This window comes from Dunckerocampus dactyliophorus, chromosome 5 (assembly GCF_027744805.1).
Source record: "Dunckerocampus dactyliophorus isolate RoL2022-P2 chromosome 5, RoL_Ddac_1.1, whole genome shotgun sequence".
Taxonomy (NCBI): domain Eukaryota; kingdom Metazoa; phylum Chordata; class Actinopteri; order Syngnathiformes; family Syngnathidae; genus Dunckerocampus; species Dunckerocampus dactyliophorus.
Genome location: NC_072823.1, coordinates 28,952,215 through 28,975,414, shown reverse-complemented (window position 1 = coordinate 28,975,414; position 23,200 = coordinate 28,952,215). Strand labels below are relative to the sequence as shown.

The 23,200-nt window shown below is 42.0% G+C and overlaps 1 protein-coding gene across 2 annotated transcripts in view; it reads right to left on the bottom strand.

The window, feature by feature from the left end:
• Positions 1-23,200, bottom strand: part of nell2a (neural EGFL like 2a) — a 181,241-nt gene that overhangs the window by 142,337 nt on the left and 15,704 nt on the right. For both annotated transcript variants that reach the window (XM_054776840.1, XM_054776841.1), the window contains exons 3-5: positions 11,819-11,969; positions 9,404-9,577; positions 2,297-2,393 (exon numbers count right to left, since the gene is read on the bottom strand). In XM_054776840.1, the coding sequence (XP_054632815.1) occupies positions 2,297-2,393; positions 9,404-9,577; positions 11,819-11,969 (422 nt within the window). The remainder of the gene's footprint in view (positions 1-2,296; positions 2,394-9,403; positions 9,578-11,818; positions 11,970-23,200) is intronic.

Sequence of the window (23,200 nt, the reverse complement as noted above, 5' to 3'; positions counted from 1 at the left end):
TAAATAAAGTTTTGTACATTATTAGAACCCTCGCGACATTAAATAACACCCCTATAGTACATAATAAGAGAAAATATGTCATAATATAAACTCACACATGTTTGGAGAGTTCCTTGTTGTTGTTGTTGTTGTTGTTTTGTTTCCTGTCCTGTACAGTACTTCCTGGGTGGCCAGTATAGAGTACTACATATTATCACACCGTCTTTGAATACGTCTTCTGAATGCCTTAAAAAAGCTTCATTTAGGTTGCTTAAATATGCATATTTTTGGACTAATATAGCCCACATTCAAACATGAAACAGCAATGGTTTATATATTTCTGGAAAACCATGATAGAGTGAAATTCGAAATTTGAAGTGCAAAGTGGCGAGGAACTACTGTAGCACTGCCAAACTTGGAAAAATTGTATCATTGTTCCCAGCCGGTATTCCCAATTTTATTTTGTAAAAATGCAAAAAAAATTGTGATTTATATGTGAAGAGAAAGACTCGTGTTATAATTAGATATTAGTATCAACATTTGAACATTTTCTCTATGCAATATGCCTTTAGCTGTTTTTCCCCATTTTTTCCGAATTTAATAAAAAAAACCAATATAATATATTCTATTTGTTTATTAATATTATGTTTGATTTATAAATTAGATTTATAAAAAAGGAAACCTACTTTGCGGGAATTCACTTATCACAATCGTGTCTGGAATCAATTAACCACATTAAATGAGGGATTATACAGTTTTTTGGGGTTTAGCACCTCCATGTAGTACCTAACCAAGGCAGTAATACCACAGGATTTAAAATACCAAAGCGTAAAATACAACAGTTTGTTACGCACAATATTGTACAAAAACTGAAACAGAGGCAAAATGTTAGCAAACCAAACAACCGGGCATTCGAAAACCGAGGTTGGACCGTAGCAGAATCCCCACAAGACAAGCAACGCCTAAGAACAAACAGAGATGCTGATGCCTGCCAGTCACACTGTCAGACAGATTAAAATAGCTCTAGTCCATGAGAAGGAATTGTTAGCATGTTGGCCACACAGTCAGGAGATCAAGAAGACCTAGGTTCTAATCTCTGCTTGGGCATCCCCGTGCATGCGTGGGTTTCCTCTCACATTCCAAAAACATGCATGTTAGGTTAACTGCCGACTCTAAATTGTCCATAGATATGAAAGAAAAGGGTTGTTTGTCTATATGTACCCTGCGATTGACTGGCGACCAGTCCAGGGTGTACCCTCTCGCCCAAATTCACCTGGGATTGGCACCATCATACATCCACAACCCTAGTAGGATTAGCGTCATAGAAAATGGATGGGACGTATAGTCCATAAGATGCACTGTGAACCAAAAGGGGGGCGTTCAAATTTTCAAATCATTCAAAAACTGGGCCATTCGAAAACTGAGGTTTGAGTGTATTTTTCCCAAAACGGAGCAGAGACCCCACAAGATAAGCAACACCTGAGTACACAGAGACGTCATGCCTGCCAGTCACTGTCAGACAGATTAAAATAGTTCTAGTCGCTGATAAGCCGCACTGTGATTCCAGTCAGATCTGTCACGCCATTCCACTCTCTTTCCGTCTTCCGTCTGACTTTGCCTTGAGCCGGATTCATTTTTCCCTCATCAATCACGGAAGAACCCAGGCCTCGGCTTTAATCTAACATCCTTTAAGAAGCCGACACCAGCCCGTTGGTTTTTAATGCAAAAGCACACCGGAGAGCCGTAAAAAGGAAACCAGAAGGCTGAGACTCGACAATGCCGCCGGTCCTGCCTGTGGTGCTGATCGGCTAATCGTTATACCCCTGCAGAACTCACTGAATTGACCGAGAAAGCGCTGATTCATGTCAAGAACACGGACAAAGGTCTGGACCCGGGGAAATGTGAGCCGACATTGTGCCTCATCTTGTGCAGGAAGGCTGGCCCGATTGATAAACAACACAGAACAAACCTAATGAGCATGGTCCACAGGCCGTTGAATTTCTCCTAAATCAGCATGTAGGGCTTTTGCTGAGATAATTGGGCTTAGCTGCATTCTTCAGGACCGGGAAACAAACAACGACATAAAAGATGCGCCAATGGCGATGGTCGGTGGAGGAACACTCCAAGATTAAAAATGGCTAAGCCTTGAGAAACACATGCAATTAAATTCAGCAGCTCCATCATGAACAAAAAACAAACAAGCCAACAAAGGCAAGCGGGGATGATTTATGAAATACAGCAAAGGCCAGCACTTAGGACTCACAAAATTTGGTTTATGGCAAAAGATCCCAGCAGGCATTGTATTTGAAACGCTAACCTTGAAGTATCCATGAGCGGCGTTCCTCTGTCCGAGCCAGAAGGAGGCGTCCTCGGGTATGTCCATGAAGGGGGCTTCCACCACCCGCTCGTAGATCCTAGAAAACACATCCAGGAAGTGATGCTGTGGGCTTTACTTGCTTTTACCCAACTAGACAGGTCATTTCCCACAGGCCTTGACTTGTTCTATCTCTGCTTTGGTCTTACGGGGTCTCTCTGGTCCAACATATGTCATGCTGAGTCCCAAGAACACCAAAGAGCATCTGTTTCTTTGGAAGGAAGAGGCGTTGAAGACACGGATTTTCATGACATCATGAAAAAAAAACATCCTTCCTCTAGACATGATACCACCTCGGCCTGTCACCAGGACGATAACTGTCCGACAAACCTTATTTTGAGAACATTTTTCATTTCTGTATGATAATATATGGCATAATAATGCGAGTGCACCGTATCAAAAACAATAAACTTTCATTTCTCAAGAGTATTTAACATTGTAATTGGAATGTCAAGAGCTTTTATATCAAATAAATTAAACCACATAATAAATTAAGCAAAAAAAAAACTATGAAAATAAAAAGGACCCTCAGTCTCTTTTAGCAAAAATTGCACTTAAATAAAAAAATCACAACTAAAAACAAGAAAAAATAAACCTCTGTGAAGCATCAAGTCTGTGTAAACAAAATGGCACTTACAATAACTATTACAATAATTATTAATAATTACAAATAATAATTTGTAATTAATATTATTTGTAATTAATAATAATAATGAACGTTGGGTATTGTTCCTTAACAGGAACTCTAATGAGTGAAGCTATATGAGGTGATGCCTGCTGTTGCGTGGGGTCACGTGAGACGCAGCGGGACCAAGTAATGCCAGGACTGCTTCACGGATGCGGGAAGTGGTGGTGGCAGTGCATACCCATGCAGGAACAATGCGCGTCGCGTGTACTATTGTCGTGCACTAGACGTAAACACTACTTGACAAGGTGTAAATAAGTCGGGCGGGAGCGTGGCCACTTTGTGCCAATGCGCACCACTTTGCGGTCATTGCATGCCAAGTGCATAATTTAGGCGTAAACAGAACGCAAACAGTGTGCAAACTAGTCGTAAGTGCTATGAGTGTGTGCGTGTGTTGCGTGCGGCATGTGTGAGTGCTTCGTTGAGAAGCCTGATGGCCTGTGGGTAAAAGCTGTTTGCCAGCCTTGTGGTCCTGGACTTCAAACTCCTGTAGCGTCTGCCTGACAGTAGGAGTGTGAATAATGAGTGTTGTGGATGTGTGCTGTCCTTGATGAGGTTGTGTGTTCTTCGTAGGACTCTAGATTTATAAATGTCTTGCAGTGAGGGGAGGGCTGCCCCAACAATGTTCTGTGAGGTCTTGATCACCCGCTGGAGTGCCTTCCTATCACGTGTTGTACAGTTACCGTACCAAACAGTGATGGAGGCGGTAAGGATACTTTCAATAGTGCATCTGTAGAAGCAACTCAGGATATGCCAACTCAGGTGGATATGCCAAATTTCCTCAGTCTTCTCAGGAAGTACAGTCTCCTTTGGGACTTCTTCATAATTTGTTGGGTGTTGTCTTTTCCCTTGTTCTTGGGTCGATGATCATCTCTTTAGTCTTATCTGTATTGAGAAGGAGATTGTTATCACGACACCAAGCTATGAGGTCCGCCACCTCTCTTCTGTATGATGTTTCAACACCACGAGTGATCAGGCCGATGACTGTAGTGTCATCCGCAAATTTAAGGATGCTGGTGTTGTTCTGGGAGGCCACGCAATCGTAGGTGAAGAGCGTGTAGAGGAGTGGACTCAGCACACACCCCTGTGGGGTCCCAGTGCTCACAATTCTTGAGCTGGATGTGCGATTGTGGACTCTGACTGACTGGGGCCTGCCTGTTAGAAAGTTAAACACCCAGTTACAGAGGGAGGGTGACAGGCCAAGTGTGAGGAGCTTATTTGTGAGTTTGTGGGGGCTGACTGTATTAAAAGCAGAGCTATAGTCTATAAATAGCATTCTGACATGTGTGTCCTGGCCCTGTAGGTGAGAAAGGGCTGTGTGGATGGCAGTGTTGACTGCATCATCAGTGGACCGGTTCTGGCGATATGCAAACTGTAGAGGGTCCACAGTTGCCGGGACGCTCTTTTTGATGTGGGTCATGACTATCCTTTCAAAGCACTTCATTACAATAGGAGCGAGCGCGATAGGGCGATAGTCATTCAAGCAGGTCACGTTGCTCTTCTTGGGTACGGGCACTATGGTGGTGACTTAAAGCAGGTCGGTACAGATGCTTGTGCAAGCGACAGGTTAACTATGTCAGCAAGCACATCAGCTAGCTCTGATGAGCAAACCCGAAGTGCACGTCCTGAGATGTTGTCTGGCCCTGCTGCTTTTCGTGGGTTTGTTTTGTTCAGAACCCTGCGCACATCAGCTGATGTCACCATGAGAGGTGAGTCCTGTGTGCTCCCCAAGTCCAGCCACCCTCTCTGCTCATCAGGAGTTTGGGTGTCAAAGCGGCCATAGAACTCGTTCAGCTCATCTGGAAGTGTGGTTTGGCTGGATGTGGCTACGCTACTCCGCTGTCGATACTCCGTGATGTGCTGAAGCCCTGCCCACATGCGCCGAGGGTCTGACGTGGAATAGTAGTCCTCCAGCTTCTGTCTGTACTGTCTTTTGGCCTCTCGTATGGACCTCCTCAGGTCATATCTGGCCTTTTTGTAGTCATCAGCGGTGCCCATGACAAATGCAGTCGAACGAGCACGTAGCTTAGCCCTTACATCACAGTTCATCCAGGGTTTTTGATTGGGGTATTTTCTGTAATACTTGGTGGTGGTAACAGTCTCTATGCATGTGCTAATGTAGCCAGTAACAGCGGAAGCATATTCATCCAAATCAACAGTACAATCTTCCCTCCCCACTGCAGTTTTAAACACATCCCAGTTTGTGCAGCCAAAGCAGTCCTGAAGTACTTGATCAGTTTCTTCATTCCACACTTTAACTCGGACACAGCCCCGCCTCCACCCACTGGGACATCCATCCATCTTCTATGCTGATTATGCTCACGAGGGTCGCGGGGATATGCTGGACCCTATCCAAGCTAACTTTGGGCGAGAGGCGGGGTACACCCTGGACTGGTCGCCCACTGGGACAAAGAGACTGAATGACTGACAGGAGGGTTCACTCACTCTGTTCATTCCACTACAGAACCAATGCGCCCAGGTGTTAAGAAATTTGCACACAGTAAACTCTCTTGTTATCCAGCCTGTTTGTTGGAAAGAGACGAGGAAACAAATAATGCACGCACAAGTCAATACAGTATACTGTATCAAGGCCGGCAAAATGATTACATTCGTTTTTATTTATCATGCGGTCAATTGCTTTATTGATTATCGTGACAGGCCTAACAGCACCTATGACCCGCCCCTAGCTACATAAGCTTGTATATGCTCACTGCTTTGTAAAAAAGCAGGCTTCGCTACACATCTTAAAATAAAGCCTAAAGCTCTGCCAAAGATCCATGGAAGGTATACGTTTGATCTTTTTGTTTTTTTCAGCAAATAGGCTAACCAAGCATGATGCTGCTGTTGTAAATATAAAATGTAAAATGTAACAGCCGAACTTTAGCTCACATAGCTATGCTAGTGTCGCTAACATTTGTGTCCTCTACTCTGTAATGTTACGTTGTAGCATGTGATGTATGGCATCTATTACGTCTGCGAAGTAGGATTCCTTATTTATAAATCGAATATTTTCATTGTTAGAGCTCGCTTTAACCTTATTAGAGCCCTCTCGACTTGAAATAACACCCCTATAGTCACCTTCACACTCATATTATAAACATAGTGAGAGAAAATAAGACATAACATAGACTCACACATGTTAGCATTGGGCATGTTCCTTCTTGTTGTTGCGCTTTTTCTGCTTCCTGTTGTGTACAGTACTTCCTACGGTGGCTATTGTCTCATCAATGTAACATTAATGAGACCTAGTGACCACTGTAGAATACTACATATCATCCTGTCTTTGAATGCATCTTCTGACTGCCTTGTATTTGTATTTTACTTAATTTAGCAATTTTTGTGCTTGAAAATGCTTCATTTGGACAAAAAATAAGTAAAATTTGCTTGAATCTGTATATTTTTGACTAATAATATATCATATTCAGTCACAAAACAGCAATTATTTATTAAATGATGTCTTTTTGAAAAACCGTGATAGAGTGAAGTGCAAACTTTGAAGCGCAAAGTGGCAAGGGATTATGTAAGTGTCAAAAGTGGATGAAGTACACAGTAGCAGTTCTTGGAGAGGTGTGGACAAACACAGCTCATTTGAATTAAAATTACACACACACACACACACACACACACACACACACACACACACACACACATACATACACAAGGGTGTATTCCCGACTAAAAGCATTTTTAAACTGTCTAAATTCCAAATTAAGGTTCGATTTTGGACAAAACACTTCCAATACACTATTGGGATCTCTGAGATGTATCTAAACTTGATGAAAAATAGCGTGAATACGCGTCTTTCCCAGGAGCTCCCTCTTGGGCTATGAAAATGTTGTCCTCACCCGTAGGAAATATCAGTGTTTGGCTCTTCAGAATAGCAGCACACCAAGCCTGACTGATGTGATGTGAGGTAACGTGTGGTCAGGGAGTGATGCTGTGCCATTAAATGCTGACACGAAGGAGCGCCATGACTCACTGGGCACCAAGCACACACTTAAAAAAAGTAAGTACTTAGCGATCACGACACAACATCGCCGGTGGAACGTGCTAGGGGCTTTATTCGTCTCTCCGTGCTGATTGCTGAAGCAGTCGTCAATGCTGATCTAAGGAATGTGACCGCAACCAAAAGGCTATATGTATACATATACAGTATATACATATATATGTATATATATACACACACACATATATATGCATACATATATATATACATATATATATATATACATATATATATATATATATACATACATATATATATATACATACATATATATATATACATATATATATATATACATATATATATATATATATATATATATACATATATATATATATATATATACATATATATATATATATATACATATATATATATATATATATATACACATATATATATATATATATATATATATATATATATATATATATATATATATATATACACTGCTCAAAAAAATTAGAGGAACACTTGGAAAACACATCAGATCTAAACTGGGGGGAAAATGATCTTGAATATCTTTCCTGATAATAAGTGGGTGATGTATTAGTAACAAAATGATGCCACATAATTTGATAGAAATGAAAATGATCACCCTATAGAGGGGGGAAATCAAAGACACCCCAAAAATGAAAGTGAAAAATTGATGCAGCACATTGGTCCATTTAGCTAAAATGTCATTGTAGCAACTCAAAATGATTCTCAGTAGTTTGTGTGGCCCCCACGTGCTTGTACGCATGCCTGACAACGTCGGGGCATGCTCCTAATGAGACTACGGATGGTGTCCTGGGGGATCTCCTTCCAGATCTGGACCAGGGCATCACTGAGCTCCTGGACAGTCTGAGGAGCAACCTGGCAGCTCCGGCTGGACCTAAACATAATGTCCCAGAGGTTTTCCCCCCTCTATAGGGTGATCATTTTCAGGGTGGTCCTCTAATTTTTTCGAGCAGTATATACAGTATATATATACACATACATACAGTATAGTAAATTTCGTTCCTCGCCACTTTGCGCTTTGATTTTCTTGACTTTCACTTTATCCTGATTTTTCCAAATATTTTCATTAAAAAAGTCATATCGTAGCTCCTTGCTGTTTCGGGTCCAACACGGCGCATTGTTAGTCAAAAATGTGCATTGTTAAGGAAATCTGATGTATTTTTGGCCTAAATTAAGTCAGTGAGCTCAAATAGAAATTATAATTCCAATGTAAGTGCTGAGTATTATTACTACATAAACGTTCAGTAAGCAAATGACACAAACCATAGGCTAGGACTGTGTGTGTGTGTGTGTGTGATCCTGTGTCTTATTTGTATGTCTTATATGTCTTATTTTCTTTTATTATGTCTTCTATTTATTTGTATTTTATTTTTTGTACCCCTGTCCTGTCCAGCCTTTAAGGCAGATAGAATTGTACATCTAAATGCCCTCAAGTGCTCAACAGGTTTACTCTGCCAGGGAGAAGTGTGATATACAATTCCCCTGTCATACAGAATTTATTTGACTTAGATGCTTGTTATTAAGCAAATTTGGAGCAACCGGACCGGAGCAGGAGGGGACAGAGAAGAAGAGAAAAGAAAACGGGGGGGGGGGGGGGGGGGGGGGGGGGGGTATAAAGTAGGTATAAATGTGAGTGTGAATGGTTGTTTGTCTATATGTGTCCTGCGATTGGCTGGCGACCAGTCCAGGGTGTACCCCGCCTGTCGCCCGAAGTCAGCTGGGATAGGCTCCAGCATGCCCCCGCGACCCCAATGAGGGTGAAGCGGTATAGAAAACGGATGGATGGACTTTAAAGACTTTTTTATAAAAACTTTCCATGACATCTTCCACCAACCGAGCAACTGCTCATAATTCTCGTTGAACACCTCTTCTCAATTCGTCCACGTCCACCATATTTAAATTTCCCCGAATGTGGCCGGGTCATTCTTTCGCATTTGCATGGTATTGCATTTGCCATTACTAAATGAAAAAACACAAATGGAAAAGACAAAGATTAAACAGGAAATCCAATGCCAAAATGGAAAAACAAAGACAATACAGAAATCATTCTTTTGTCTTTGTCATGACTAAATGCAATGACAAAACGCAAGTGGAAAAGACAAATACAAAACAGGAAAAACAACGGCAAATTGGAAAAAACAAAGACAATACAGAAAAAACAATGACAAAATGAAAAAAGAATATGACTACATTTGTATATTTTTCTATTTTTGATTCTCTTTGTATTTCCACACGTATTCCCTTTTCATTTTGGCACTCCTGTGATTCCATACCTGTGTGCTCTTCCTGTATTTAGCGAGCAGCACATCAGGCACCATCGCGGCACTCTAGCAATGTACTCAACTCCCCCGCCGCTTACCTGTTGCAGTCGACGTGCAGGATGACATGAGAGGCGCTGACGGCCACAGACACTTTGTGCCACTGGTTGTCCGCCAGGCTGTAGGGGAACACCTCGGTGTGGGCCTGCTGGCCTTTGGTACGGTAGTGAAGACGCACCTCGCTGCGTTGCCCGCTGCTCTCCAGCTCCAGGAACCTGCCAACATCCAAAAGAGAGCAGGCATCCCTTGACTGGCAGCCGTTTACATTGTAATCTGCAAGGGTAGTCAAGCGTAACACGACAACGTGCTTTTTCTAAGTGCTGCGTCAGCAAAACAAAAGCGAATCCTCATGCGGGGTTTTGATGGTTGCCCTGAGTGACAGTAATGGAGACGCTTCATCAAGGATTCCAGGGGAAAAACACGCACGCCGGTGTAAAAACGAGACTGACATATCCGATTGATTTACTCTTCGCACGTTCCTCCTTGGAATTGCTTCATGCTTTTGTTGCAAGCAAATGTTTCCCGGGAAGGCTAATCAGCGCCGAGGAAGGTCATTAAAATCCCGGCGAGCGCTGTCTCCTCAGGATGGACTTACTTTAATGTACAAACTGCTCAATCGGGTGCAGGGGGGGCATTATGCGGGATGGCTGTGTTGTGATCACCCAGCGGCTCGGCTGCCTCCTTCTAATGGGAAACATCGGCCCGCTAACTGCAGTTAAGGTCTCATCAGTTTTCCATCCACGATTACGAGCGCCGCATTTGGCTGCTTGATGGACTGTGAATAATACATCAGCATATGGGGGCAGGAGGGGGGTGGGATTTCTGTTTATTCGGGCTGGAGTGTAAAACATAAAAAAACAGCAAATGAATCTATTCCAACCCCAATCAATGTGTGAGACATTGTGCTGGTATGCACCGCCTTACTGTAATTACGCTCTACTTTGGTTTGTGCACAAGCTATTATTAGCGCAGGGATACGCAAATCCACCCACAAATGATATCACATCCGCCACATGAGTTCAGTTGGCAGTCACTAAAAACAGCGCATGCTCATGTCATGTAGAGGATATTTGACTCGTGTTTTTGCACCAGTTGCTTAAAAACTGTTCAGGTCAAATCTTTGGAGCATTTTGTCAGTACTTAAAAACAGCAGGCCACTCCTGTGATATAGAGGATCTTTGACTATGGATTTTGGCAGTATATTGTTAAAAACAGTAAAGCGCTCCTGTGATGGAGAAGATCTTTGACTCGCTCTTTGGCAGCAGGTCCTTAAAAACAGCAGAGTACTCCTGTCATATTGAAGATCTTTGAGCTTTGTGTGTAGATCCTCTCATACGGAGTATCTTGGGCTAACATTTTGGCAGCAAGTACTTAAAAACAGCACATCACTTCTGTCACAGAGAGGATCTTGGACTATGGATTATGACGGTAGGTTCTTCGAAACAGAAAAGGGGTCCTGTCATACGGAGGATCTTCGATTGGCATTCTGTCCTTAAAAACAGCAGAGTGGTCCTATCATGTTGAGGATCTTTGTAGCATTTCTGCACTAGATGCATAAAAAAGTGTGAGTTCAGTTCAAAACTTCTGAGCATTTTGGCGGTACTTTTGGTCCTGTCATATAGAGGATCTTTGACTACCGTGTTTGCACCAGATTCTTAAAAACACGAGTGTGGGTTCCGTTCAAAACTTTGAAGCATTTTGACGGTACTTGAAAACAGCAGAGTGCTCCTGTCGTATAGAGGATCTTTGTTAATGAAATTTGGCATTAGGTTCATAAAAACAGCAAGTGGTCCTGTCATATGGAGAATCTTTGACTCACGCTTTTTGCACCAAATGCTTAAAAACAGCCGAGCGCTCCTTTAGTATAGAGGATCTTTGACTTTTTGGCAGTAGGTTCTTACACTAAAAACAGCAGTTGAAAAGGTCGGAGCATTGTGGTGCTACTTAAAACAGCAGAGTGCTCCTGGCATATACAGTAGAGGATCTTTGACTGTGGAATTTGGCAGGAGGTTCTCCAAAACAGCAGAGTGGTTATGTCATGTAGAGGATCTCTGCCCAGCATTTTTTCAGCACTGTAGGTTCTTAAAAACAGCACAGCAATCCTGTCATTTAACGGATCTTTGACTATCGATTTTGGGACTAGATGCTTAAAATCAGCAGAGTGCGCCTGTCATATACGAGATCTTTGCCTTGTGTTTTGGCAGTTGGTCCTTAAAAACAGTTTTTGGTAAGCATTTGGTAAAGTAAAGATTTTAAAGTACAGCAGAGCTTTGCATTGACATTATATACTGTACAAAACAAGGGATACCATCCTCGCTCTGTGGCCTGAAGAACAATTTAGTTGACGAGCACTAGTGTGTACTTGTACTTGTAGAATAGAACGTCTTTACTGTCAGTGTGGCAAGTACAAGAAACATTGCAGAAAAAGTGAAAGAAACTGCGACGTTAATGTGAACCTGTTCTCCGACTGATGGATGGATAGGATGACCCCCGAGTTGAGGCGCTCTTGTTTGAGGGTCACCAGCACGGTGAACTCCTTCTTGCCTCTCAGCTTCTGGAAAATTTGCTCCGAGGCCTCGACGGAAGCTTTTGCTTCCCTGGAGGAACCTAAAAAAATGAAGGAAAAAAAAGGAAATAAATGACAAGGCAGTCACCTTGTGACAACAACAACAACAACAACGAGCGCAAAATTAGAGACACTGGCTTTCTTCCTGATATCAACCCATACCGGTATCGGCAGCCGCTCTTCCCTCATAACTATTTATTGTGTCCCATTTTGCAGTGCAGCTCAGTGAGTAACAGGTGCTGTAACAAACAGTGACAGTGACGAACGTTGTGATCAATTGTGTCGCAAGCTTTTGTCAGATCCATAAATACAGCAGCTGTGCGCTTCCTGCGATCGATAGCGTTGGTCATTGCTTCTGTAATTTGGATTAGCGCCAAGGAAGTTGAAATGTTAGCTCTATATCCGTACTGGCTGTCGGCGAGTAATTCATTCTTATTAATACATTTGTCCAACCTGTTGTTGAATAGCTTTTCAAAAATGGTGGTAATAAGGAAACTAAATTGATGTTTGTCTCAAGTTTTGAAGATTGGAACTACTTTAGCTGTCTTCATTTTGTTTGGGAATGTACCAGCCTGGAATGATAAGTTACTCATGTACGTCAGCGATTCTCGAATCGCCTGTCCGCCTTGCTGGCATTTGTGCATATATGAGCAGATATGCGACACGTCTTGTGTTGACTTCCATTTTGTTTCCTATTAACGGGAGAATGAACAATAGCCCGTAAAATGTGCAGTGAATTGACAACAGCTTGTCGCATGCGAAGCCTATCTATACCAGCGTGTGTGTCGCTCACGTTTCAATCTCAATCCACTTTCTGGCATTTTTGTTTACATGCCTGGCTGGCGCCATCTAGCTAGCTCAGAGCTCCAAGTGGCTATTACGTTCATGGGATACCTCAATCATCCATCATCATCACAACTAACTTTTTGAAAGTAACAATCTTGCTCTTTTGTTTTTATCATTATAATACTCATGGCTTGTCTTCTCAACACTAGTTGTGTGTCGAAGTTGTGCAACAGAAACACGTAGTGTGTACAGCTTTAGACAGTGAAGCTATCACAGGGGAAACTGGGTGAGATTTTTGAATGAGTTAGGGCTCCGTCGTGCTTTTACTATGACCACCGCACATACCGGATACAGGAAGTGTTACGCCAAGTTTGTGTGTTACGCCGAGGATGCCACTGGATGCATTTCACAAACAAACACTGTTTGTGCAAAATAAGACAACAACAAACATCATTTTTCCCAAAATAATAAATAACAAAAATAGTCAGTTCCACGAACTCCCTCATAAAACCCTTGCTGAAGAGTACAATGTTTTTAGCAACATTTTTAAGTGTTAAAAGAAGTTAAAACCTGCATCTTAAGCTACAAGAAGGCACAAAAAAATCTGCAGTCATTTTTCAAGAAAAAAGTAAAAATCGATTTTTTTAAACAGTTGTAATCTAAAGAGACAAAGTCACACTTTTACGAGACGTCGTGATATTACGAAAAACAAACATACAAACCCATGAAGTGGTAATTTTTGTGTTACGAGAATAACGTCAAAATATGATAGGAATAAAGTCATAATTATAAGAAGAACATTTATGAGAAGAAAGAGCTGGACATAGTTGGAAAATTGAAAGAAAACAGCAGCAGTAAAAAGATGAAGAGAAAAAAGGAAAAAGCTGCAATTTGATGAAAATAAACTCGTAAGAGACATTATGACATAGAGTTGAAATATAAATTAAAGAAAAAATATGTGTATTATGAAAAACATAATAAAGTCATTTTTGAAAAATGAGGTTGTGGTAAAATGACAATATTATAGGAATAAAGTCAAAATATTACACACATAAAAAGTCATAATATTAAAAAAGAAAATATAAGAGGAAATATACGAGGATTATAATTGAAATTGAAATGTATATATTTGGAAAATTTAAAAAAAACAGCAAAAATGGTCAAACAAAAACAACAAAGACTGAAGATGATCCTAATAACAGGCTTTTTTACCTACATCACAAAGCTGAAATGCAGTTTTTTTTTCTGGAAATAAATATAACTTCTTACTTAGTACGGCTGTCACAAGATCTCGTGAGATTAAAAATGACTTCTCGATTTCTCATTCAGAAAAATAAGAGTCTCGTGGGCACGAGGCCTGGCACGATAAGAAATAAATGAATGAATCGCACATTAAATGACAACGTACGCCATCATTTTGCCTGAATATACTGCATGTGCATGCGTGTCTGTTTTCCTCGTCTCATGACAGCCCTACTTCTGAGCATATGCTTGAAAAAATATCAAAGTGGCAAAGTTTTTCACTATGTGGCCCTCGCTGGAAAAAGTTTGGACACCCGTGTGTTCTGTCAATGTTCCATGCATGTAGTTTGTATGTTCTCCTTATTTTCCCTCATCTCCATGTCATAGAGTTGATTGCGTGACTGTCATGAAAGCAATCGCACCCTGCCAGCTGCAAGTGTATTCAAACGTAATGTTCTCCTTATATTATTTAAACGAGTGGAGTGCGGGGAGGTAATTATAGAAAATATTTTATTGCCGAAGACCTATGATACTAGCGTATATTGGCATTTTTTTAAAGGAAATGTGCCATCAAATGGGCTCATGTCTTTTTTGTGAATATTTGATTGTGACCGTGCAAGAATGTGAATTCATAAATGTGAAATCAACGCGTTAAAAGAAAAATATTATAATATACATTGAAATATTTTAAAAACTGTTCAGTGACGTCCTTGATCAAACACGCTAACAGGAGCCAAGAAAAAGTGAAAGGGGATGATGGTTCTGGTGTGGACGGGTTGGTTTTTCATCGCAGTTTGCTTGTAGGCTCGCTATTCCCACCCGCTCTGCTTCTCCAAATCTATTCCGACTTCAATGCTTTAATGGAAACATCAATAAATGATGACGTTCCTCAGAAGCGGCCACATCAGCGGGTTCGTTGCAGCCACGGGATGCATGCAAGATGCCGGGGCAGGCGGGTTTAGGCGGTGCAGGAAGCTGCCGTCGTTGGCAGCTTGTCCTCGGTGGATTCGCTTTATTTGCAGATGATGAGAGGAAGCAGTTAACACAAAGACACGGCAAACTACACCGTGATGAAGACCCTGTTGTGGAGGGATGGGCCCACGGAAGAGCACACGTAGTGGCAAAACCTCGCCAAATGCAAGAAGTGTCTGAGAGGGTATAAAGCAGTTTTGTTCTTGCGTGTCATTCTACTTCAGATTTGGACTCACTTGTATCTAAGACCAACTGGGATATTTCCAAAAATGCATGTCCCTCGTCCACACAATTCTCTGTCCACATAAAACAAGAAAATCACTGGCTGTCATGTGCATTTTGGCCAATCAGAAAGGTGACAAAGCGACCACAGCTGACGTGGTCATGCATCTGTTCATCAATGTAGTGATGTAGTGTTATGTGTACAATGACGTGTACATTATCTTTAAAACCAGCCCAACAAACACCTTCTTCAGCTTATCCAAAGTTGGGTCGCGAGGGCAACAGCCTAAGCAAGGAGGCCCAGACTTCTCTCTGCCCAGCTACTTCGTCCAGCTCCTCCAGGCGGATCCTGGGCCAGTTGAGGACATAGTCACTCCAACATCTCCTGGATCTTCCCTAAGGCCTCCTGCCAGTTAGACGTGACCTGAACACCTCCTCAGGGAGGCGTCTGGGAGGCAACCTGACCAGATGCCCAAGCCACCACATCTGCATCCTCTCAATGCAGACGAGCAGTGGTTCTACTCTGAGTCTCTCCCGGATGACAGTGTTTCTCACCGTATCTCTAAGGGACAGCCCAGCCACCCTATGGAGAAAACTCACTGTACCCACAATCTTGTCCTTTCGGTCACTACCCAAAGCTCATGACCATAGGTGAGGGTAGGAACGTAGATTCACGGCTAAATTGACAGCTTTGCCTTTGCAGCACAGTTAGCAGGGAACCCCAGACTTCCCGCTCCCTGACTCTGTCATCCAGCTCCTCCCAGGGCAGTTGAGAGACCTAGTCTCTCCAACATGTCCTGGGTCTACCCCGAGGCCTCCTACCAGTTGGACGTGAGGTGTCCGGGAGGCATCCTGACCAGATGCCCGAGCCACCTCATCTGGCTCCTCTCAATGCAGAGGAGCGCTGAACATCAAGGAAACATCATGAATTTTTTTTAGATAGACAGTAACACCTGTAAGTCAATCACTTCATGTTCTGTTCAAAATGGTTTAAAAACATGTTGCATATTTCTTATGAGACAAACCAAAAGGCTCAGTTTTCCCCGTTCACACACAAACACTGATTCTACATTCTGGCTGGAGGTTTCCAAAATCTCAGTTTTTAGGGACAAAAACCTATGTTTGCATGTGGACGCAGATCCCTAGGTAACGGATGTCAGCTGGTGCAACTAAGCAGACGTACGTTGGCAAAACTCCCTCTCTGACACCTGAAGTGTCATCATGGACAACAAGTTAACGGTCTGGGATGTTAGCTCAATGGATAGCACTCTCGACTGTCGTTCTGCAGACCCTATCTTTAGGGAAGAGCCCAGCCACCCTACGGAGGGAACTAATTTCGGCCACTTGCACCTGCGATCTTGTCCTTTCGGTCACTACCCAAAGCTCATGACCATAGGTGAGGATAAGGAATGTAGATTGACCGGTAAATTGGAAGCTTTCCCTTTCAGCTCAGCTCCCTCTTTCACTACGACGGGCCAATAAAGAGTCCGCATCACTGTACACGCCACACTCGTGACTAAAACCCCAAGGTACTTGGACTCCTCCACTCGCAGGACTGTTCTGTACCAACTAATCTGATTACGAATACATGTTTCCAATTAGGAATTTGGGGAGTTTCCATTCTGTCCATCCATTTTCCATCCATGTTGAGGGGGCAGCATTCACAGGACACAAGCCCAGACTTCCCAGTCTTCCAGTTCCACCGTGGGGACAAGAGATAAATAATCTCTCAGGGTGTCTGAAGTCTACCTAGCTAGGCATGCTTGGAACACCTTATCGGGAGGCATCTGGACCCGATGCCCGAGCCACCTCTACCTGCTTCTCCCCTACATGACCGATCTCTGCACCCTAAAATTCCATTCTAGTGTCCATAAATCTTAAACCATGTGAATATTAGGCCACACTACAGGGCAATGAACCAAGTAAACAAACCAATCGAGTGATGCAACCCAGGAGGGGAATTATTGGTGTCAAATACCTGCAATGCAGTTTCATGCATTTCTAAAAGCAGTACGAGCAGCAACATTGCAGCGCCATTGGCTGCGATAGGACAGATGGTCTTACGATGGCATCTCCTGCATCAACAGATCACACTTACAAGCTAAATGTAAATGACTGAATGGTCACGCTAATCTGGAGAATGGACAGCAAATCATTCCTGTGTCGAATGGATGCCATTTCCATTGAAGCGCTTTGAAAGCAACCTAAACAACATGCATGTATTGAACAAACATGGAGGATGCTGACATGAGGGAGAACCAGCACGGCGGGAGCAGGTGTCAGGGCGGGCCCACGCCGTGTGAAGGTTGATGAGGCAAAGGTGGGGGGAGGGAGCACCAGTATTGGGCGGTGCCATGAAGGCTTTGATCTACGAGTGGATGACTTTCATCTGCAGTTTGGAGGGAGTGTTGGGGGGGGTGTGCCTCAAATGGGACTTAAAGGGGTCAGAGGGCGGAAGCATTTTTCAGCGATGAGAGTGAAAGTGGTTGAGAGTGGTTTGAGTGATGAGAGTGAAATGAAGGAATGCATCGATGGTCACAATATGTCTCCTTTTTTTAGAACATACATTTTGTGCGTGTATGCTAGCATGTCCTACTAAACATTTTGAGTGTAATCCACAGGGGGCGCCACAAACATCAGCACGTGTCACTTCTCCCATCAGAGGCATGTATCCAAAATGGTTTGCTTTCATTTTTGCACACTGGGACAGAAAGAAATCTTTCCATATACAGTAGACGCCCTTACAACGTAAAAAAAACCTCTTCCTAAAACCTTTATGTTATGAGGTTTTTATGTTATACGAAGCGTAAAATACATGTAAATAGCCTAATCCGTTCCAAGATCTTCCCAAACTCACCCCTTTAACACTTCAAAATATTCAAAGTCCACCAAATATGGTGGGAAAATATAAGAAAACGTTACCATAAACATAGTAGCGAAACATTTCAATATAAAATAAGGTAATAAATAAGATTACTGTAAATGAATGAAACTGAAAAACAAAAACAATCTTACCGTTCACGAGATGTCTTGATCAAGAGCACACAAGTGGAGGAGCACATTTCTCGTGTGATTACATGTCATTTTGTCATATGCAAATAAGGAAATGCTAATAGTGAGAATACCGCAATGGGACGGACTGAGTCACTCACTAACCTTCTTAATTCTGCTATACCATAACATATACTGTATCAAGCAGTATTCTAACACTAGTCATAAATCCTCTATTTGACAGTGCGCTAATGTTTTAAAGGACCTTCTGCTGCTCAAAAATTCTCTATATGACAGGAGCGCTGTGCTACGAGCTAATGCAAAAATGTGAGTCAAACATCCTCCATAAGACAACAGCACTCTGCAGTTTTTAATGACCTACTGCAAAAAATGCGAGTCTGTATGTCAAGGGTGCCCTGCTGTGTTTGAGAACCGACTACAAAACACTAGCCAAGGATCCTCTACATCCTGGGTTCCCAAAGTGGGTACGCTGATTGTCATAGGGGGTACGTGAATACAAATTCCAAAACAATTAGCGCCTAACACTCTCAATTATTAGTGCGCCTGAACGCCTCACGCCGCAATGAGAACACAGCAGCAAGGGGACAGAGCATGAAGTTGTCCATTGCTCTGTGTGCATCATATGAACAAATAAGCAAGTTTGATGATCATTTTGTGCATTGTGATTGTTAAACTTTCCCCTTCAATTTGGTGTGAAAGGAATATGCAGACTTAAACCATAGCCACCGTGAGTGGACCAAAAAAGTGAAGCTCAAATTCAATCCGCCAACATCAAACTATAGAGTAAAAGATATGTAGGATGATTACTTATCTAGTGATCAGTGCTCACGTGAAACTTGATCAAAATGTGACCGTTCAAAAAACTCTGGTTTTTGACCCGGAATTAGTATTAAATTAATTAACCAATTCATTGTGTTCAATATTTCAAGTTAATTAGGATAAAAAGGTTTATGTGTTTTAAGGGGGCAGGTGTAGGGTCTAACGTCTGAAGGGGTATGCAACTGTAAAACGTTTGGGGACCACTGCTCTACATGTCAGTTTTTAAGCATATACTGCAAAAACAGTAGTCAAACCTCCTCTATATGACAGCTACACTCCGCTGTTGATGAGAGCTGATTACAAAAACGTGAGTCAAAGATCCTCTATATGACAGAAGTGCTCTGCTGTTTTTAAGCATATGTTGGGAAAATGTTAGGCAAAGATCTTCTATATGACAGGATCGCTCTGCTGTTTTTCAGCATATATGGCAAAAAATGGTAGGCAAAGATCCTTCATATGACACGAGTGCTCTGCTGTTTTTGAGAAACGACTACAAAGAAGCCAGTCAAAGATCCTCGAAATGACAAGAGCACGTTGCCATTTTTAAGGACCTACTGCAAAAATTGTGGAACAAAGATCCACTATTTGAGAGGAGCACTCTGCTGTTTGTAAGCATATACTGCAAAAATGGTAGCCAAAAATCCTCTAGAGGTATATGACAGAAGTGCTCTGCTCTTTTTAAGCATATGTTAGAAAAATGGTAGGCAAAGATCTCCAGGGTCCATTTTACATTACTTTCATAGTTAAACACCAATTTCCCTGCCTGCTGTCCAATGTGCTCTTATTTGTCCAATCCTGAGTATTGCCGCACAGCAAGAAATCCCATCCCTCCCATCCCTGCGTCCTCAAGTTGGCAGCGCCACACTAGACGGCCGCTTGGCACATTTTGGTATTTAGAGCAGGTGCCCTGCAGCACAGCTTGAGAGTCCAGATACACCGGGCTTTGCAACAATCCCTTTCTCACACACTGCTTCCGCCTCTACCTCTATTTGCAGCACACACGCTTTGTTCCAAAGAAGGACACTTTTTTGTTCCCAGGAATCAACACAGAAGTCATTTCAGAACACCTTTCACACAGAACAGGTCTAGACCGTGTCCTAAAGTATACATCATGCACGGAATAGCGATGGCATTCATTAAATGTCTTTATTTTGACTTGGTGGATTATTTTTCTATCTTTCCACTGAATTCTATGTGATTTTGGTGAGGATCTGGATAAAGGTGCAGATACATTCATTTATTTCTACCCTCCAGATTTATAACAGGACTAGGGCAGTAATCTGCAAAAATATCATTGTCCGGGGTGTAACGGTACACCATAATCACAGTTCGACCCTAATCGTTGTTTGGCCTTGGCGGAGTTCTGAGCTCTCTTAAGTATCTACATGGTAACTACAGCAAAGTTACCAATTTCGAAGCGCCGCTCTATAGTTTTCCTTGTTTCGATTAATCAAATTCTATTATGGTTCGGGTTAGCAAAATTGTGGCCTGTGGCTGTTTTCCAAAGTCAGCTGGGATAGGCTCCAACATACCCCCGGGACTCTAATGAGGAGAAGCGGCATAGAAAATAGATGGATGGGTTGTGAAAAAAGTTATAATGTTACACGAATAGAGAGAAAATATTATGGGAATAATTTCATAATTACGAAGACAACATTTACAAGAAGAAAGTTGAAATAGAAAACAGCAGAAATGGCAAAAACAGCTGCAATTTTACAAGAATAAAGTCAACATATTGGATTAATAAATTGTATTCCAACAAGAGCGAAAGTGGTAATTTTAGGAGAATAAATTCATAATGTTATGAGGAAGAAAAAATGTCATTTTAGAAGCATAGAGCTGAAATATGTTATTTTTTAATGTCATAATATTATGAGGAACAAACAAAATAAAGTTGCATTTTTTAAATAACATTGGGGAAAAAAAGTTACTATTAATTATGGTAATAAAGTTAAAATATTCTGGGTATAAAGCCATAATGTTACTAAAAGAAAATTGAATAAGACTATTTAATAATAAAGTTTAACTATTTGTAATATTAAAAAAAATGGCAAGTGGCAAAGTTGCATCCTTTCATTTTTCTCTAGTATGTGGCCCTCGCGGGACAAAGTTTGGACACCCCTGCCCTAGATGGAACAAATGAATATGAACCAAAAACAAACAGTGGTTTGGTCAGCAGCATATGAGCAAAGAGGCAAAAATGCAAATCACGGCATATTTACATTTCTAAATAATAAAAACAATTCATCCATTAATCATGGATTCACAGATGAATTTAGAATCTAGGGTCAAAGTAAACACAAAGTAATGACAAAAAACGCATGACTACGATGAGTGTACTCTTTATTGCGTCGTGCCATTCATTCTATAAATACCAGAAGATATTTCCAACAACATGCTTTGTGTCGGCCTGAGTGAAAGACGAGGAAGAGTGTGGGCTGGATCGGTGGGAGAACGTTTCTCCTTAAGGGGATTATAGTGATGATAAAAGGTTCCACCTGCAGCAAACGCCAAACCCTTCATTAGCGTCAACACACACAGGTGAGCACAGTCTTGAATATTTGGAGCCAGTCCGTGTGCCAAGCTGTGCCTCCACTCTCCCGGAACAAACGCTAAACGGAGCCAAGGGCACCTCCAGGACTGCTTCGGCCAGCAATCCTCGCATCTCCTTCCTCAGCGACCGCGTTGGTTGACATTCATACGCACAAAGCTCACTACAGCGGTCGCCCTGACCGCGCGGCGGAAATATCGCCGAGCCCCACGCAGTGAATGCATGATTAGACTCGCCTCCTAGGGCAGCCGGCTAAACAGACTCTGACCTCAGGATGGTGGGTAGAATGTCACACAGCAGTTTGGAAAGGTTGGCAAACTTTTTCAAAGAAGAAGGGAGAACACAAAAGCCCACTAAAACACACCCTGAGCGGATATTGTGCAGCACAACACCAGTCCAGATGTGTCTATTCTGGTCCATGGCTCAACTTCAGCCTAGAGATGCACCGATCCAAATATTTTCACTTCTGATACCATCTCAATACAAATACAATTCCAATACCACAGCTCTGTTTGTTTTATATGCAACCACGCCAAAGGAATATCAGCAAATGTTGCTAGAAAAATATCAGCAGACATACAGTAGCTGTCTCCACTCATGCAGCCCCGCACACACAAGCACTCAGCCTGGGTTCACACACAGTCGGACAATACAAACACTTACCATCGCACAAACCTCGATCGCACTACATTATCATAATTGTTGATTTGATTTCAGTCTGACTGTTTTGTGTGGCAGTGAATGTGTGAGCTGGGTGTGAGCCACTTCATATCCGCTTGATAGTCTTCTACCTACATTTGATGATACTCTTTTGGTTACGTTTGCTGATATCCTTGTCGCTATGTTTGCCAATACTCTTTTGGTTACATTTGCTGATGGTTTTGTAGCCACGTTTGCTGATATTTTTTGCCTACATTTGCTGATATTCTTCTAGCTACGTTTGCTGATTTTTTTTCTACATTTGCTGATATTCTACCGGCTATGTTTGCTGATACTCTTTTGGCTATGTTTGCGGATATTCCTTCAGCTACATTTGCAGATTTTTTTTGGCTACATTTGCTGATATTCTTCTAGCTACATTTGCTGATACTCTTTCGGCTAACTTAGTTGATATTCTTATAGCTACATTTGCTGATACTCTTTTGGTTACGTTTGCTGATATTCTTCTGGCTACATTCGCTGATACTCTTGGCTACCTTTGCTGATATCCTTCTAGCTATGTTTGCTGATATTCTTTTGACTACGTTTGCTGATACTCTTTTGACTATGTTTGCTGATACTGTTTTGGCTGCGTTTGCTGATATTTTTAGGTACATTTGCTTATATTCTTCTAGCTATGGTTGCTTATACTCTTTTGGCAACATATTCTGACATTATTTTAGGTACATTTCCTGAAATTCTTCTGGGTGCATTTGCAGATACTCTTTTGGCTATGTTAGCTTATATTCTTCTGGCTAAGTTTGCTGATAGTCTTTTGGCTACGTTAACTACGTTAACTTCTGGCTACTCTGGCTATGTTTGCTGACAACAACACAGTGGACAACATTTAAGCACTGATGTGGCTCATTGATCAGAAACCTCTGTAGGTTGTTTTTGCGATATGGGAATTATGCTGGTACCAGAAGCTGATATCGATGCCATCCCTACCTCAGGTCTCCAAGTCAAACC